Here is an 18,868-nt window from a genome sequence, read left to right as displayed (position 1 = left end):
AAATATATCTAATAGCAAAAGAAAAAATAAATAAATGGTGTAGGTAACAATGAGCAAAACAAAAGGTTAACTGGAAGAGATCCCATTCAGGGATAAGTTCGCCTTTGTTGTATTTAATTGACTCTGTAACTGTGTTTCTCGTGTTTATATTTCTATGTACGATAAAGTAAATACATACATACATACAAAATAATAAAATATATTGAATTATTGTATTGTAAAGTATTGTGTTGTATGTATTGTATGTGTAATATATTGTGATGATAGCATAGAGGTGCCATGATGAGGTAGTCTCATCATCAGCTATCACGCACCCAGTGACAGTTGTCATGTGAATGTCTACTGAGCGGGTGATTAGTGATGACGAACGACTGTTTCGACTTGCCGATGATACTTATGATGATGATCATGTCCTAAAAATGAGCATGGGAACACATGAAAATATTGTTATAAAAATGTGTGTTGGGTTAGGAATAAAATTAGTCTATTGGTTATGATATGTTAGCATTGTAATTAACAAATGAATTTATTAGATCCCGCCGGTATTGTTAAAAAAATTAAATTCCTCATTGTACTTAACCAAAACAAAGAAATGAAAAAAAAAGTAAATTACTATAATTATGATATGCAATTAAAAAATATATATACCACAATTTAATATTCCAAAGCATTTGTATAATAATGCATGTGTATTGTAGTTATTTGATGATATGATGAGGTAGTCTAAAAGCAGATGGTATCAATCTCCCAGTGATAGAATTTGTAACATATCTACTGAGACAGTGACTACCATATTCTAATAGACTTTTAACTTACTGTTCAGATAAAAACATAAAAACAATAACGAATTTTTGTTTGAGTGCGTCTAAGCTAACTCTGCATCAATTTGACAAGAGACGAAGTGTGGAAACGCCATCATAAACGTAATATTTTGTGTATATGACCTTTATATTGGCTCTGCCACATTTTGTCACTACCAAATCGGGGCAGAGTTAGCTTCGATGAACTCTAAATATATAAAAAGAAATACATATTTAAATCACGAACAATAATGGTGGTAACTCGATGTCTTGTACTACAGTAGTAGGCATCACACACCCAGTGACAGATATACATACATGTCTGCTAAGCGTGTGATTACTACCACGTCAGTACATTAATCTAAAAAAAAACATAAAAACTATGTAAAATTTGGAACCTTCGGAAACCATCACTGTAAATTATACAAAAACCCTTGAAAACTGGGGTTGGCAACTATCAAAGGTTTGTATAGATGGTGCCAGCATAAGTGTTACTTGTCTCTAGTTTTGTTCTATGAGATTTGGCTTAAAGGGTTAGGCATCCAGGCTATAAAAATCTAGAAAAAACAAGAATATGACACAATGCGTAATACTGATAGTTAAAACCTATGCTGGCGCCATCTGTAAAATACTTCGATTGGCCAACCCCTATGAGTTGATAGTTCGATCCAAGTCCATGATGTTGTTGATGATATATTCCAAAAGTAGTTGTTATCATTCTCCCAGTATTATAAATTTGTATAATATATCTACTGGGGCAATGACCCCGACTACCATTGGACTTATAAAAAAAAATACTGCCATTCCTAAATTAAAAAAGTACACATTCGAATTTTTGGCGCTAACTGTCAAGTTTACAGTTAGCAAACAACCCTCCAACGCCCACGATCACTATAGTTATATTATATACAAGTAAATATGTAAATAAATATAGCTTAAAATAACGACGAAGTTTTGTTTAACCAAAAGCAGTATCACAAACCCAGTGACAGAATTCAAACATGTAAATGAGTATGTGATTACTGTTCTTGATTAAAATGATGTAGTGTTTATGATGTTCCATATCCTGTCGCTTGCCGGGTAGGTGTAGAACTTTTAGTGACTCGTAGTGTTGAAGATAGTGTAGATATCGTCCCATAGTAGTTGGTATCATACACCCAGTGATAGTTGAAAATATCTACTGAGCGGATGACTGCCAAGTATGTGAGACAGGTGCCATCTGGCGGTGGTATCTAGAAATAATAGGCTAGTTTGTAAAAATAAATAAAAAAATATGGAAATGCGAGGAAAACAATAATTAAATAATAAAAAAATACGACAATGTTTAACCACTAATTTAAAGATTTTGATACTTGTTTAATTCGTCATTGTGACCAAAAACTAAATGATTAGAAAAAATACAGATGGCGTAAGTATTGAATCTTTTAGCCGCCTATTAGAGGCCTAAGAAATAAAAAAAATATAGATTCTGGCGGCAAGTGGTTGAACACTAAGCAAATATGTTAAGCGTGATACACACTATATTATACATAATAAAAACATCTTGTTATTCCTGTTGTCAAATTATCTGCGACAGCAGGCATCACAGCACCCAGTGACAGAATGACAGACTTGTCTACTGCGCGTGTGACGCTACTGTCACACATATTACTGTAATATTACCTGATGATATTAATGTCACTGTAATACGAGGGGAGGGCCAAAAGTTCGCGGAATGGATGACTCCATTATAACTTGACAAATATTACTTGATGATGATGTGATGATGAAATGTCATCAGCCGCTTGGCATCAGCTTCCCAGTGATAGAATATTGACATATCTACTGAGAAGATGATAACCAGCCGTCAATGATATCATGATATGTGATGATGTAGTCTAAATTATGATGAGATAGCTAGTCTAAAGAAAAATAGGTTAAATAACAAATAAATACAGTAGTTAAGTAAACAATTGAAAATCATGTAGGAAATACTAAATAACATTAAAATAAAGTAAATGAATACATAATAGAGATGCAACGGATAGTTGTTTGGCCGGATACCGGATATTCGGCCTGACCATCAGCCGAATATCCGGTATCCGGCCGCCGGATATTCGGCCAGCGGAACTATACCTACATTTCGGTTTTTCAGGTGCGCATTCTGCAGGTTTGACCTGTTTCCTAGTTAAAGTTCGCGCGAACTCATTTCTAGGTGCGAAAAGAGTGCGCGTGCAAGTCAATGGAATTATTAAACTGTTTTAAAATAATAAACATGTACGATTATGACCGTGTCTGTTTCTTAAATCCGGTATCCGGCCGGATAGTAGTCCGGATATCCGGTGCATCTCTAATATGTACATAACATTCATATTTAGAAATAAAGTGTCATTCTATGGAACTTGCGAACTATGTAAACAAACCGCCATATTGAAATTGTCTCTGAATAATGAATTTACTAGTGAATTTTGTTTACATGTTTAGCAAGTTCCATAAAATGTACACATATTTTTAGGCACCGGGATTCGAACCTAAGACTATACAGATACGAAGCATCGTTGATAATTATGCCAAACAAAATTGTATCATCTTTCCCAGTGACAGACTGTCAAACATGTCTACTGGAAAACTTGACACGACTTGTCAAAGCAATGATAGTGATGAAAATGATGATGATATTGTCTGGAAACTTTGGATGGTTCATACAACAGTTAGCAAAAAGAAATCATTTTTGCAGTGATTACGATTGCAATAGGGTATTAATACTGTAATAAAAATAAATTATTTTACATCATGCATAAAATAAAGCACCAGTTAATTAACATAAGTTCTATTTAATAAATCCGATAGAAATATAAAAAGTAGGTGAGTTGACCTGAGTAGGAAATCGTTTTGACAGTTCTAAATAAAAAAGTAACTGATTTGACTAGTAGAGAAATACCTTATGTAATTTTTGATCTATTTAAATAGAAAATGATGAAATGGTATGGTCAGGAAATCGTCTATACAATAGTTGGCATCATACTCCCAGTGATAAAATGATAAAATATCTACTAGAAGGGTGAAGGCCACTATTAAATGACATATACCGTTGGTTTGTTCTTGAAAAAGCACAGCGACCTTGACAACGATGTCAAATGATACAATTGTAAAAGTAAATAAATAAAGAAATTAGGGTGACTGCTATAGTAAATATATTAAAAACGGGTCACTCACGCATTTTAAGTCGAAAAACGCTCCACTCGTCGGTACGGAGTGAAACATGTCGAGCGTTTTTCGACTTAGAATACGTGAGTGACCCGTTTTTAATATACATATTTAATATGTCTGTGTCTCACAAAAGTTTTGTTATTAAGACTGCTGTAGTAATTGGCCACTCTTAATAATACGGCTTCAGTTGGCTTGTTTCTTTCTGATTTGTTAGGAGTGGCCAATAACTATAGTACGTCACCCTATAACTTTTTATGTACAAATACATTAAAAAAATTGAAAAAACAAAACAAAAAAATCTTTTTTTTGGCGAGATTGACCCAAACTCATATTACATTTTTTAATTCTTTTGACCTCAGAAATGCGTGGTTAAAATTATTCGGTTTCCTCATGTTACACCGTGTATAAGGTGAAATGGAACTGTCATAAAAATAAATAAAATAATAAATATTTTCACTTTGATACTTACAAATAACAATCCTTTTAGTATGTTTCACTTATTAATGTCACACCACTTTACACACATTTCTTTGAATACAAATATTGAGAACCTATTTGTGAAATATATTCCATATTGCATAACATCGTCCACACTGTTATTGGAAAATCAACCTTATTTCAAAGTTATATGGTCCACCGACGATCTATTTAGTTTTGCTAACTACTATAGTTCGTTTTTTAGCATTAGAAAGAACTTGCAAGAAGGTAGCGATCTTGACAAGTCTTTTAATTGAAAAACGCTTTTTAAAAATCAAAAACTATTATTTATAAAAGCAGAAGAATATAAATGATCGTATTAGATTCATAATTGTTACATATTTGCCGTAATTTATTTTTAAAATGTGTTTTTCAATTAAAAGACGCATCAAGATTGTTTACCTTATTTCTAATGCTAAAAAAAACGAACTATAGCAAACTTTAACGTGAAAATTATATTAAAATATAAATTATACTAGTGAACGTAAGAACTGATACTGTACAACTGATAGCAGATAACCAGTACCCCATGGTTTTATTCCATTCGTGGTGGGGCATCATTCACTAATGATGTACTGATGATAATTATTGATGCTCATTTACTAATAAAATAGGTAATTGACGTTTTCACCTGATACTGATTTAGAATAATAGAATATTGGATTAAGGAAGAAAGTTGAAGCATCATCATCATCTTCTTCGCAACATCCCGGCATATTGCCACGGCTCATGTGTAGGTATGCATATAATGATACCGGGTGTTTCATTGGATTGGATTACCTTAATTTTAAAGAAATATTCCAAGTAATTAAAATATATTTTATTAAACAGCCTATTGGAAATAAAACCGGCCAATATTTTTAATTTTATTTTGTATTGTATATTTTTGCCATGTGTTTTTGACATTAAAGATATTGAAATTGAAATATAGCAGCATGAAACTTCATATGAAGGTAAATTTTCAAAAATCTGAAAATATGTATACATCTGTTAAAAACTATTAAAATCAGATAATGTTTTCGAATTTTAAATTCCTACTACTAATACTAATACAAGGAAAAAGAAAACTATTTTCAGTCTTTTTGTTAATGTGTTTTTTTAGGGTTCCGTACCCAAAGGGTAAAACGGGACCCTATTACTAAGACCGCTCATTCCACCGTCCCCATTTTACCATCGGACTTTTAGACGCACGGCCGGTTTCCATCCTTACTTGGTAGATATTCCGCCAATTCGCACGAAGCGCTTTGCTTCTACTTTCCTTATGCGCACTGCCAAGGAGTGGAATTCCTTGCCGGCGTCTATATTTCCGTGCTCTTATAACCCGGCAACCTTCAAATCAAGAGTGAACAGGCACCTTCTGGGCGAGCTCGCTCCATCGTAGGCCACGTCTACGCCTCGGCTAGTCTGTGGCCATGAGTAAACCCATGCATAATAAAAAAAAAAAAAAAAGACTTCGCTGTCCGTCCGTCCGTCCGTCCGTCTGTCACCAGGCTGTATCTCACGAACCGTGACAGCTAGACAGTTGAAATTTTCACAGATGATGTATTTCTGTTGCCGCTATAACAACAAATACTAAAAACAGAATAAAATAAAGATTTAAATGGGGCTCCCATACAACAAACGTGATTTTTGACCGAAGTTAAGCAACGTCGCGAGTGGTCAGTACTTGGATGGGTGACCGTTTTTTTTTTGTTTTTTATTGTTTTTTTTTGCATTATGGTACGGAACCCTTCGTGCGCGAGTCCGACTCGCACTTGCCCGGTTTTTTTTTATTTAAAAAGGGACAGATTTTATATGGGACGTCGGAATCTACGATCAGAAATTTTCGGGCTATATTTAGTCTCCTTCTGTTTTTTGAGTTTTACACAAACAAACTAATTAGCTCAGTATTATGTGATCAGATAAAGTCTAGGGGGAAAAATAAAAATAGCTGCACAACAACTTTTATTTTTATTATATACATAATAATTTTTGATATGGAAACAAATAGTTATTACAAGTGAAAACAATGTTTTATTACACCACTTTAATTTAAATAATAATATCATAAATTTAAATGGCAAAAATTAATAAATACATTGGGTAATTATAATTACTTGTATGTCACAGTATTTCTCAAAGATATATTTTCTAAATATTTAAGCCTTATAGGCCCTATAGTTCGTTTTTTTAGCATTATAAAGAAGATATAAAGAAGGTAAGCGATCTTGACAAGTCTTTTAAATGAAAACGCTTTTTAAAAATCAGTAACTATTACTTATGAAAGCAGAAGAATATAAATGATCGTATTAGATTCATAATTGTACATATTTGCCGTGGCTTATTGTTAAAACGTGTTTTTCAATAAAAAGACACATCAAGATTGTTTACCTTATTTCTAATGCTGAAAAAAAACGAACTAGGTATAATGTAAAACCTGAAGTAGTCCGATATATGTCTACGAGTGTGTATCTTGCTTTCGAAGAGTTGTCCATGTAGATTTGTAGATATTTCTCGGCAGGAATATTTAGTGAAACAGCTTTATGATATTTTTTTTAAATTCATAAGTTGAATCACCAAATCCTCCTACCGAGAACGTTGTTTCTCCATTAAAAAAATACGAGAATATTTGTTTGGGTGTACCAGAAGTAACTAAATTAAGCAGAATTTATTTAAACTAAACTGGAAATCGTAATTCAAGGCCAAAAAAAGTAAGACAATGTTGCCAGTGCAATAATTTGTTTGTAAAATAGTAAATTCCTTTTTATAAATAAACACGCTAAGAAAATTTATTTATTGGTATAGTTCGTTTTTTTAGCATTAGAAAGAACTCCACAGAAGCAAGCGTGCAGTTTTTATCAGGCAATTTAATTGTTAATAATTATTGAATTATCTAATGTAGCATGGTCAATACATATAATTTACTTCAAATTATTACCGCTAAAAGTGCCGCATTTGGATTCACAAGCTTACTTCTGCGAAGTTCTTTCTAATGCTAAACGAACTATAATTTTACTCCTACAATTTAAAAAAGTACTTTTATTTTAAAAGTGGCAACATTGTCTTATTTTTTTGGTCTTGAATTACGATTTTCAGTATACCTAATTTGACCAAAAAACAAACTATACTAATATACATAGTAACTTTCTAGCGAATATATATCTTCACACCGCCATTACCTATTCTGACCTGCGGTTGTATGCAATTAAAAATAAATTATATCACAGTTTGCGGTGTTTTTATCTGTGAAGCGGTTTGGTATCTCTAGACTATTGATAGACTTACTGACGTGTCCGCGACCGCTATCGGACAAGTAGTTAGAATTCTCTAGGCTATGGGAATTATAATGCATTTGTAAAACGAATAGACTCCGTCTAAGCTAATTCTGCACAGACTTTGATGCGACAAAACATGGGAATGCCACTATAAATGTCATTGCCAAACTTTGTCATTGCAAATGACATGCATGTGATGGCTCCTTTACACAATGCGGCCAGTACGGATATGATGGTCGTTCTTGTCTACGTGACAGCGTGATAAAACGGTGTCCCGTCACTTTCTATCCCACGGTGTTAAACAGTGACAGTTATTTTATCACGTGGTTAAAGATGGATAAAGCTATCCATAATACGCCGGCAGTTGGGCCATAAAATCATGTTTCGATCGGACACTAGCAATAAGTTTATTATTAATGCATTCCACACTTCAATCTCGTTAACAAAACATCATCTAATGACGCGTCATAAAGATATTGGGTCTTAGGATTTTAGTTAATGACCTGACTAATGGGTCGGTGTTTAGGAACGGTCGTTTGGTAACTCATTAGGACTGCTTATCTACGTGGTCGTCGGTTCGATTCCCGATTCTTGTTAAATAACAAATTCAAAGCCGGTGGCCTAGCGGTGAAAGCGTGCGACTTTCAATCCGGAGGTCGCGGGTTTAAACCTCGGCTCGTACCAATGAGTTTTTCGGAACTTATATGTAGTTCGTTTTTTTTAGCATTAGAAAGAACTTTCAAGAAGGTAAGCGATCTTGCCATGTCTTTTAATTGAAAAACGCTTTTTAAAAATCAAAAACTTATTGCTTATGAAAGCAGAAGAATATAAATGATCGTATTAAATTCATAATTGTTACATATTTGCCGTAACTTATTTTTAAAATGTGTTTTTCAATTAAAAGACACATCAAGATTGTTTACCTTATTTCTAATGCTAATAAAAATGAACTATATGTACCAATTGCTTTTCGGTAAAGGAAAACATCGTGAGGAAACCGGACTGATCCCAATAAGGCCTGGTTTCCCCTCTGGGTTGGCAGGTCAGATGGCAGTCGCGTAGAAACTAGTGCCTATGTCAATTCTTGAGATTCCTTGTCAATCGGACCGCAGGCTCCCGTGAAAAATACCATACATTTTCAGTATGGTATAAAGTTTAAAAAATACCATACATTTTCAGTATAGTATTTTTATTCCACTGATAATGACATTAATTTTTTTGTCTCATTATGGAATTTCATATATATTCTACCTAGCATTCTGAGCGCTTCAAACCAGTAAAATTTTATCCCTATACCGGGTGTGGCCTGTAACACGAGCAAATAATTAAAACATAGACTGTACTCCTCAAACGGTGACACTTTTGTTCAACAACTTTTAAAAATGATGAAGTATTTAGACTTCCTATTTTTCATACAAAATAAATATTATTTTCAATGGACGCCATCGCCACGCCATATCATTGTGATTGACGTTGCTTGTCATTGTCACGCCTTAAACATAACAAAATTCGCAATACATTGCGTCTTAGAATAAACTTTAAAGTATATTAAAAATCAAACCACAAGTTATTTTTAAAAGTCGCTGAACAAATGTTGGTCAGTATGAGGAATACAGCCTACAGTTGAATTTTATGCTCATATTACAGGCCACACCCGGTATAACGAAACAAAAATCCAAAATTAAAATATACATACACAGAAACTATGATGACTTACCATGACTTTTAACCACACAAAACTATTTAAACGAATAAAGATTAAACACAACATTTCATAATATTTCGACACTTTCTGATTCTGTCACTGTACAAACTAAACTTAATTATTTTGATCTCATTTATAATATAAAAACAATATATAGTGCACTCAGCAATATATACTTTGTCATATCGCATGTGTTTATTTATGTATACTCAGAAGTTTTGTATGTATGTATGTCTATAGAAATAATAATAATAGGTAAATGTCTGTTTAGATTGATGTCATTTCGAGACTAAGTTTGCTTATTTTGGGGCTAGATCGATCAGTGTAAGATCGTCCCCAAATGTATAAATAACAAAAGAAAACCTTCAATTTTTAAAGAATTACCTATAATTCTAATAAGTAAAAAAGTATAAATCTTAAAATCAAGCAAGATACCTAGATGATAAATAACTTAAAAAAAAGAATGATAAAGTTTAAAAAAAGTTAATTAAAACTAGCTGACTAATAACTAAATTAAACACAAAATACATTTAAAAAGATGCATAAAGCAAAGCCAGGGGAAACCACTAGTCTCCAATTCTGCCTCATCATCAAATTCTCACGGTGTGTACATTTTTTTTTTATTTAATTGAACAATAATTATTTAAATTTAATGTAAAAATGTGAGATAAATATATAGCTTAAGTAAAACATTAATGATAAATATCGAAAAAGCAATGACTAAACTAAAATTAAATTAAACTATAGTCAGACCGTAAAAAGTCTGCAGCGATTTGGATAGCCCACGCAGTGCAAGTGTCATTTTAAACGTCAAACTTCTATGAAATTATCACGTATACATAACACTTACACTGCGTGGGCTATCAAATGCTGCAGACTTATTGGTGCGACTATATCAAACTAATAAATAAATAAGATGAATGACTAAAATATTAAATCATAAGGTAAAGCAACGGTAAACCACTAGTCTCCAATAACGCCTCATCGCCAAGGTCCCACGTCGCGACGGCTGTACAGTCAGCGTTATTTTCGCGTATTAATTGTGTCAAGTGTACGCATGGACGTGACGTTTGCACTTTGCACTCACCGAGGAAGGAAGCGAAGATTAGGTGTTTGCACGTTTTGTACTCGTAGTTTTACATTATCAATTGTTTTTAGGGTTCCGTAGTCAAAGGGTAAAAAGTGTAAAAACAGAAGCACTGGTGGCCTAGCGGTAAGAGCGTGCGACTTGCAATCCGGAGGTCGCGGGTTCAAACCCCGGCTCGAACCAATGAGTTTTTCGGAACTTTGTATGTACGAAATATCATTTGATATTTACTAGTCGCTTTTCGGTGAAGGAAAACATCGTGAGGAAACTGGACTAATCCCAATAAGGCCTAGTTTACCCTCTGGGGTGGAAGGTCAGATGGCAGTCGCTTTCGTAAAAACTAGTGCCTACGTCAAATCATGGGCTCCTATGTGATGTGAGCCGTGGCAAAATGCCGGGATAACGCGAGGAAGAAGAAGAGTCAAAGGGTAAAAACGGACTATTACTAAGACTCCACTGTCCGCCTGTCTGTCACCAGGCTTTATCTCATGAACCGTGATAGTGATAGCTATAGTTCGTTTTTTAGCATTAGAAAGAAGAGCGATCTTGACATATCTTTAAATTGAAAAACGCTTTTTAAAATCAGTTACGGCAAATATGTAAGAATTATGAATCTAATCTAATACGATCATTTATATTCTTCTGCTTTCATAAGTAATAGTTACTGATTTTTAAAAAGCGTTTTCCAATTAAAAGACATGTCAAGATCGCTTATTTTCTATCAAGTTCTTTCTAATGCTAAAAAACCGGGCAAGTGCGAGTCGGACTCGCGCACGAAGGGTTCCGTACCATAATGCAAAAAAAAAACAAAAAAAAGCAAAAAGAAAACGGTCACCCATCCAAGTACTGACCCCTCCCGACGTTGCTTAACTTTGGTCAAAAATCACGTTTGTTGTATGGGAGCCCCATTTAAATCTTTATTTTATTCTGTTTTTAGTATTTGTTGTTATAGCGGCAACAGAAATACATCATCTGTGAAAATTTCAACTGTCTAGCTATCACGGTTCGTGAGATACAGCCTGGTGACAGACGGACGGACGGACGGACAGCGAAGTCTTAGTAATAGGGTCCCGTTTTACCCTTTGGGTACGGAACCCTAAAAAAACGAACTGTAGTTATGCGCAAAAACATAACCTTCATCTACAGTCGCGTAAAAAATACCTATAAATGAATATTTTATTTCCAGGTTGGCTTCAAAGGCTACGGCCTGAGCCCGGCGCAGCTAGACACGTCAGCCAGCTTCACATACAGCGACGGAGCCACGTATACGATCCGACACGGATCCGTGATCATAGCGGCCATCACCTCCTGCACCAACACCTCCAACCCGAGCGTCATGCTGGGCGCAGGTACAGACAGACATACATACGTACACCATCCGACACGGATCCGTGATCATAGCGGCCATCACTTCCTGCACCAACACTTCCAACCCGAGCGTCTGCTGGGCGCAGGTACAGACAGACATACACACGTACACCATCCGACACGGATCCGTGATCATAGCGGCCATCACCTCCTGCACCAACACTTCCAACCCGAGCGTCATGCTGGGCGCAGGTACAGACAGACATACACACGTACACCATCCGACACGGATCCGTGATCATAGCGGCCATCACCTCCTGCACCAACACTTCCAACCCGAGCGTCATGCTGGGCGCAGGTACAGACAGACATACATACACACGTATACCATCCGACACGGATCCGTGATCATATCGGCCATCACCTCCTGCACCAACACTTCCAACCCGAGCGTCATGCTGGGCGCAGGTACAGACAGACATACATACACACGTATACCATCCGACACGGATCCGTGATCATATCGGCCATCACCTCCTGCACCAACACTTCCAACCCGAGCGTCATGCTGGGCGCAGGTACAGACGGACAGACAGACACACGTACACCATCCGACACGGATCCGTGATCATAGCGGCCATCACTTCCTGCACCAACACCTCCAACCCGAGCGTCATGCTGGGTGCAGGGACAGACAGACATACACACGTACACCATCCGACACGGATCCGTCAATTTTTGTATGGGATTTTGAAACAGCGCTCCAAGCGGGACGTTTTGGAAACTCAAAATCTCATACAAAATGACATCACGTCGCGCTATCGAATGAAATTTACACTAAGTAGGGGTACTGGGGATCCTGACTGTTGAAAATTAAACCCTAAAGAGAAGAATTTATTACGGAAAAGACAAATAACTTATGAACTAAATATATCTAAGAATAATACTAAATTAAAGGGTTATCCGAAATCCCAAAAAAATATTTGTCAGTTTTATACAGTTTGGTCGAGTCGATGTCTACGTTTTCTATGGGGAAGGCCACAAATTTTTTTTTTGGGATTTCGGGGTTCCCATAGAAAAAGTTGTTCAGTATGGCCTACCTAATCACCTCGCACAATATGGCTAACGGTCCAAAAATGACCCTGTATCTATAAATAAAACAAGGAATATAATAAAAACTACTGAAAGAGGCTCCCCGCGCTACACCCGGCGCAAAGGTGCCCATTCTACTCACTCGATCCTAACTTGACTTTTCTTCTCGTTCCAGGTATGCTGGCGAAGAAAGCCGTGGAGAATGGCCTGAGCGTATTGCCTTACATCAAGACTTCCCTGTCACCTGGCTCTGGAGTTGTCACGTATTACCTCAGGGTACGTTAACACTCATATTTAAGGTCAGTTTTCAGGGTTCCGTACCCAAAGGGAAAATGGGACCCTATTACTAAGGCTCGGCTCGTCCGTCCGTCTGTCACCAGGCTGTATCTCACGAACCGTGATAGCTAGACAGTTGAAATTTTCACAGATGATGTATTTCTGTTGCCGCTATAACAACAAATACTAAAAACAGAAAAAAATAAAGATTTTAGTGGGGCTCCCATACAACAAACGTGATTTTTGACCGAAGTTAAGCAACGTCGGGCGGGGTCAGTACTTGGATGTGTGACCGTTTTTTTTTGCCTTTTTTGCATTATGGTATGGAACCCTTCGTGCGCGAGTCCGACTCGCACTTGCCCGGTTTTTATCATATGTTAAACAGGATAAATACTTTTAAATAAGTAGTTTTACTATTAACTACCGACCCGCCCCGGCTTCGCACGGGTTAACAAATTATACACCTAAACCTTCCTCAAGAATCACTTTATTGATAGATCAAAACCGCATGAAAATCCGTTCAGTAGTTTTTGAGTTCATCACGAACATACACATATTTACTTACACAAACAAATAGCCACGGTGGGGGACTTTGTTTTATAAGGTGTAGTGATAACATCTATAACTCAGGACAAAAACCGGACAAGTGCGAGTCGGACTCGCCCACCGAGGGTTCCGTACTTTTTAGTATTTGTTGTTATAGCGGCAACAGAAATACATCATCTGTGAAAATTTCAACTGTCTAGCTATCACGTTCGTTCGTGGTTCACGGTTCGTGAGATACAGCCTGGTGACAGACGGACGGATAGCGGAGTTAAGTAATAGGGTCCCGTTTTACCCTTTGGGTACGGAACCCTAAAAATATGTATTCGTGATGAACACTCAAATACATGCCCTTACGGGGATTCGAACCCGGGACCTCCTGCTTCGTATAACACATTAAACTCTCGCGTTTTGTACAGATATTTAATTACACAAACGGGTCTACCTCCAAAGAAAATTTGAAATAGAGAGTTACTGTCATGGTAAATTATGTAGCTGCAGTACATTTACTGCCATCTTTCGACAGAAGATTAAAACTATTAGAAAACCATTTGACTTTGATCCTTATTCTTTCACTGCTATGTGTTAACTTGTTAATATGCAGCTCATCTCGGTTTCTGTAAACAAATTAAGCCACCCACTTTTTTTCAACCGCAGCTGCAACCCGTGCGAGACGGGAGATCTCGCAGCAACTATCTTCATTCTTCATGGTGCACACGCACAGCAGAGGACTGTAAACGTGTTAACTTAGATTTACCTATAATATTTACAACAATTACAACATTTGCACGAACATTTCACACAACATAACATAAAACGTAATTATGCAAAAACTTGATCACAATTTACAAAATATCAAATATGTCAACTGTCATTTCACTTCAAATATTTTCCATCACGATACTTCTTTATTTTCCACCAGCGCCAGCATGAGATTTCTTCATTTTCTAAGGCCTTTATAACTCTTGAATTAAGGAATGCCAGGGATTTTCAAATTCAGGGCAGATTTTCGGGACCTTCAGTCCACCTCCATTTGGCAAATTTGAGCTTTCAAGAGGAATTCCGTAGCGAATTCCGTGTGTTCGGCCGCACTTCTGAAGTCGGGAATTGTGGGCGTATCATACTATCTGCAGCACATCAGAACCTTCAATCTTGGATGACGAGGGCCTTCAATGAAATACGTTGTTCAACTCACAATCTTTACTGCACAAGACTCATTACAAATCACAGCACGCGATACGTTTCTTATCTTAAGCAAACCAGTGGATTTGACCCAGGAGCCGCCACAGACGTCATCTTCTCCCGTTCGTTCTCATCGTGCTTCTTCTGAAGATAGATTGACAGCATAACTTCAATTGTTCTGGGCTTCAATTGTTTTAGTAGCGCACTCTATGACGTCTTAGCGGAACTGCGTCGAACGCCACTCGGTGTACGTAACACCCTAGTTTGCTCTATTTGTCAAGGTTTGCATGATAAAACGCCTCTTGAGGGCGATAGATGGCACATTTCAGCCGTTCTCCGACATACCTGCCTGCGAAGCCGATGGTCCTGGGTTCGAATCCCAGTAAGGGCATTTATTTGTATGATGATACAGATATTTGTTCCTGAGTCATGGTTGTTTTCTATGTATTTAAGTATTTGTATATTATATATATCGTTGTCTGAGTACCCACAACACAAGCCTTCTTGAGCTTACTGTGGGACTTAGTCAATCTGTGTAAGAATGTCCTATAATATTTATTTATTTATTTATTATTTATATTAATATTAACGCCATCTACTCGAGAGTAGGGCCGAGTAGGCCATAGGTCCCATTTTTTCGAGCGATGGCGCCATAACCTTTGGCTTATATTCGAGTAGATGGCGTTAATTTCAATATTTAACAAATTAACACGTATCAGTGAAAGAATAATGATCAAAAACAAATGACGTTCTAACAGGTTTATTCTTCTGTCGAAAGATGGCAGTAAATTTACAGTGGCTACATAATTTACTTTGACAATCCACCTCTATACACTCTTCTCTTTGCTGCGATATACACTGTGTAACATGAGGAAACCGAATAATTTTAACCACGCATTTCTGAGGTCAAAAGAAGGAAAAAAAGTAATATAAGTTTAGGTCAATTTCGCCAAAAAAAAAATTTTTTTTGTTTTGTTTTTTCAATTTTTTGAATGTATTTGTACATAAAAAATAAATGTTATTGGTAAACTTGTTACTTAAAATTGATTTTTACGTTTTTTTTTCGTAAAAACTTCTTTTTGCAAAGTGTTACTTGTCACTTTTTGACATCTATCAATAAGGATGTTTAGACTACGTCCCATAGCAGCAACATTAGCATCAAAAAGGCCTTTTACATTATGTAACAACAAAAACTTGTTTATTTTTAAATTAATTTTATCTCCGAAACTAGGCGTTTTTTAAAAAAAGTTTATAGGACATTTTTGTCTCTAAATATGATCAGGAATACGCTGTTAAAATTATTCGGTTTACTCATGTTACACCGGTAGTTTAATTATTTTTACCTTAAATTCCGTCGTTTCGAGTTGCACCAGTTCCTGTATCGTATGCAGGGCCACGTCTAGGCCAGTGGTTCCTAACCTTTTCAGTCCGGTCACCCCTATTATGACTAACTAGGGAACCTGATTGATCGTGTACGTTTGTTGTATTGTTATATTAGGTTGACTTATTACCTCCGTAAAATACCAGTTTTACCCCCACGGGGGTAATTACCCACAGGTTAGGAACCACTGGTCTAGGCGAATCAACTTATTTTTAGGGTTCCGTACCCAAAGGGTAAAACGGGACCCTATTACTAAGACTTCGCTGTCCGTCCGTCCGTCCGTCCGTCCGTCCGTCTGTCACCAGGCTGTATCTCACGAACCGTGATAGCTAGACAGTTGAAATTTTCACAGATGATGTATTTCTGTTGCCGCTATAACAACAAATACTAAAAACAGAATAAAATAAAGATTTAAATGGGGCTCTCATACAACAAACGTGATTTTTGACCAAAGTTAGGCAACGTCGGGAGTGGTCAGTACTTGGATGGGTGACCGTTTTTTTTTGCTTTTTTTTTTGTTTTTTTTTTTGCATTATGGTACGGAACCCTTCGTGCGCGAGTCCGACTCACACTTGCCCGGTTTTTTTTAGCACAACTACAAGTCTTAATATATTTGGTTTCAGGAATCTGGAGTGGTACCGTACTTGGAGAAGTTAGGGTTCGACATCGTCGGGTATGGCTGCATGACCTGTATCGGCAACTCTGGACCCATCGATGATAACATAGCCAACACCATTGAGAAGGTAATATTATTCAGGCAACAAGGCCCATATTACAAATACCTTACAGACTAACATCATCATCATCATTTCAGCCTTTATACGTCCCACTGCTGAGCACAGGCCTCCTCTCGAGCGCGAGAGGGCTTGGGCTATAGTCCCCACGCTAGCCCAATGCGGATTGGGGACTTCACATACACCTTTGAATTTCTTCGCAGATGTATGCAGGTTTCCTCACGATGTTTTCCTTCACCGAAAAGCGACTGGTAAATATCAAATGATATTTCGTACATAAGTTCCGAAAAACTCATTGGTACGAGCCGGGGTTTGAACCCGCGACCTCCGGATTGCAAGTCGCACGCTCTTACCGCTAGGCCACCAGCGCTCTATTTTATAAACTTAAAACTAAACACTATTTAGTCGACAAAACGGCGTGGCTCCGTTGCATCGGCTGCTCTTGTGTCGGATTCGGCACAATTCGGTAGAGTCAGACCGTAAACAGTCTGCAGCGATTTTGATAGCCCACGCAGTGCAAGTGTCATTTCAAACGTCAAACTTCTATGAAATTATGACGTATACATAACACTTACACTGCGTAGGCTATCAAATCCGCTGCAGACTTTCATTGGTGCGACTATATTACTCGTAGTAGATTGATAGCTTCTGCCTGTGCCTATAATTATACATCATTTAAATTGGTGTTAATCGGAAATACTATGGGATCTCTATTTTACTTCTTTAGGGGCTAATTTTGGGATAAAAAGTACAAAACATACACATTTTATTATTTAAATATATAAATCTATAAGAAATTATAATGCAGTAGTTGCTTTCTAACTAAAATAACAATGTTTTTTTTTTATATCAAGTCTCACACTATAGTATCTTATACCTGTTTCATTCCAACAGAACGAGCTGGTGTGCTGCGGCGTCCTCTCCGGCAACCGCAACTTTGAAGGCCGCATCCATCCCAACACGCGGGCCAACTATCTCGCCTCTCCCCTATTGGTCATCGCCTACGCTTTGGCTGGCACTGTCGATATCGACTTTGAAAGTCAACCACTGGGTAAGTATCTTAAGAGCCTAAGATACTACGCTGTGTTACCCCAAATCAGTATGCCATAAGACATAATATTATGGAAGTAACCGAAGTAAACATATTTAATATGGAGAATCCACTCCAACACGCGAGCCAACTAACTTTGACAACCGGTCTGGCCTAGTGGGTAGCGACAGCGACCCTGCCTATGAAGCCGATAGTCCCGGGTTCGAATCCCGGTAAAGGCATTTATTTGTATGATGATATAGATAGTTGTTCCTGAGTCATGGTTGTTTTCTATGTATTTAAGTATTTATATATTATATATATCATTGTCTGAGTACCCACAACACAAGCTTTCTTGAGCTTACCGTGGGGCTTAGTCAATTTGTGTAAAAAGGTCCTATAATATTTATTTATTTAATATGGAAATAACCAAAATAATTTAAGTAATTTAACACGAAGCATTGATCCCTTTTGAAGATCGAAACGCAGGATCCATCGGTGGACCTAATGCCTTGTAAATAAGGTTTACGAACTATCAGTTAACAGCGTGGGCGATGGTACAGAATTAGACCAAGAAAAGTCTGCAGAGATTTTGATAGCCCACGCAGTGCAAGTGTTATTTTAAACGTCAAACTTTTATGAAATTATGACGAAAACTTTTGCACTGCGTGGGCTATCGAAATCGTTGCAGACTTTTCTTGGTCTAACTCTAGCTCCCTTTTTTAGGGTTCCGTACCTCAAAAGGAAAAAAAAACGGAACCCTTATAGGATCACTCGTGCGACTGTCTGTCTGTCTGTCTGTCCGTCTGT

The 18,868-nt window shown here is 37.0% G+C and overlaps 1 protein-coding gene across 1 annotated transcript in view; it reads left to right on the top strand.

Moving 5' to 3' along the window:
- The window catches only part of LOC134677578 (cytoplasmic aconitate hydratase-like), a 56,868-nt gene that overhangs the window by 25,778 nt on the left and 12,222 nt on the right, over positions 1-18,868 (top strand). Inside the window, exons 12-15 of the mRNA XM_063536056.1 lie at positions 11,699-11,861; positions 13,088-13,188; positions 16,918-17,037; positions 17,923-18,079. Coding sequence (XP_063392126.1) covers positions 11,699-11,861; positions 13,088-13,188; positions 16,918-17,037; positions 17,923-18,079 — 541 coding nt within the window. The remainder of the gene's footprint in view (positions 1-11,698; positions 11,862-13,087; positions 13,189-16,917; positions 17,038-17,922; positions 18,080-18,868) is intronic.

Source organism: Cydia fagiglandana, chromosome 26 (genome assembly GCF_963556715.1).
Source record: "Cydia fagiglandana chromosome 26, ilCydFagi1.1, whole genome shotgun sequence".
NCBI classification, from domain to species: domain Eukaryota; kingdom Metazoa; phylum Arthropoda; class Insecta; order Lepidoptera; family Tortricidae; genus Cydia; species Cydia fagiglandana.
Note: the sequence above shows the minus strand (reverse complement) of the source record. Positions and strands in the feature narration are given on the sequence as shown.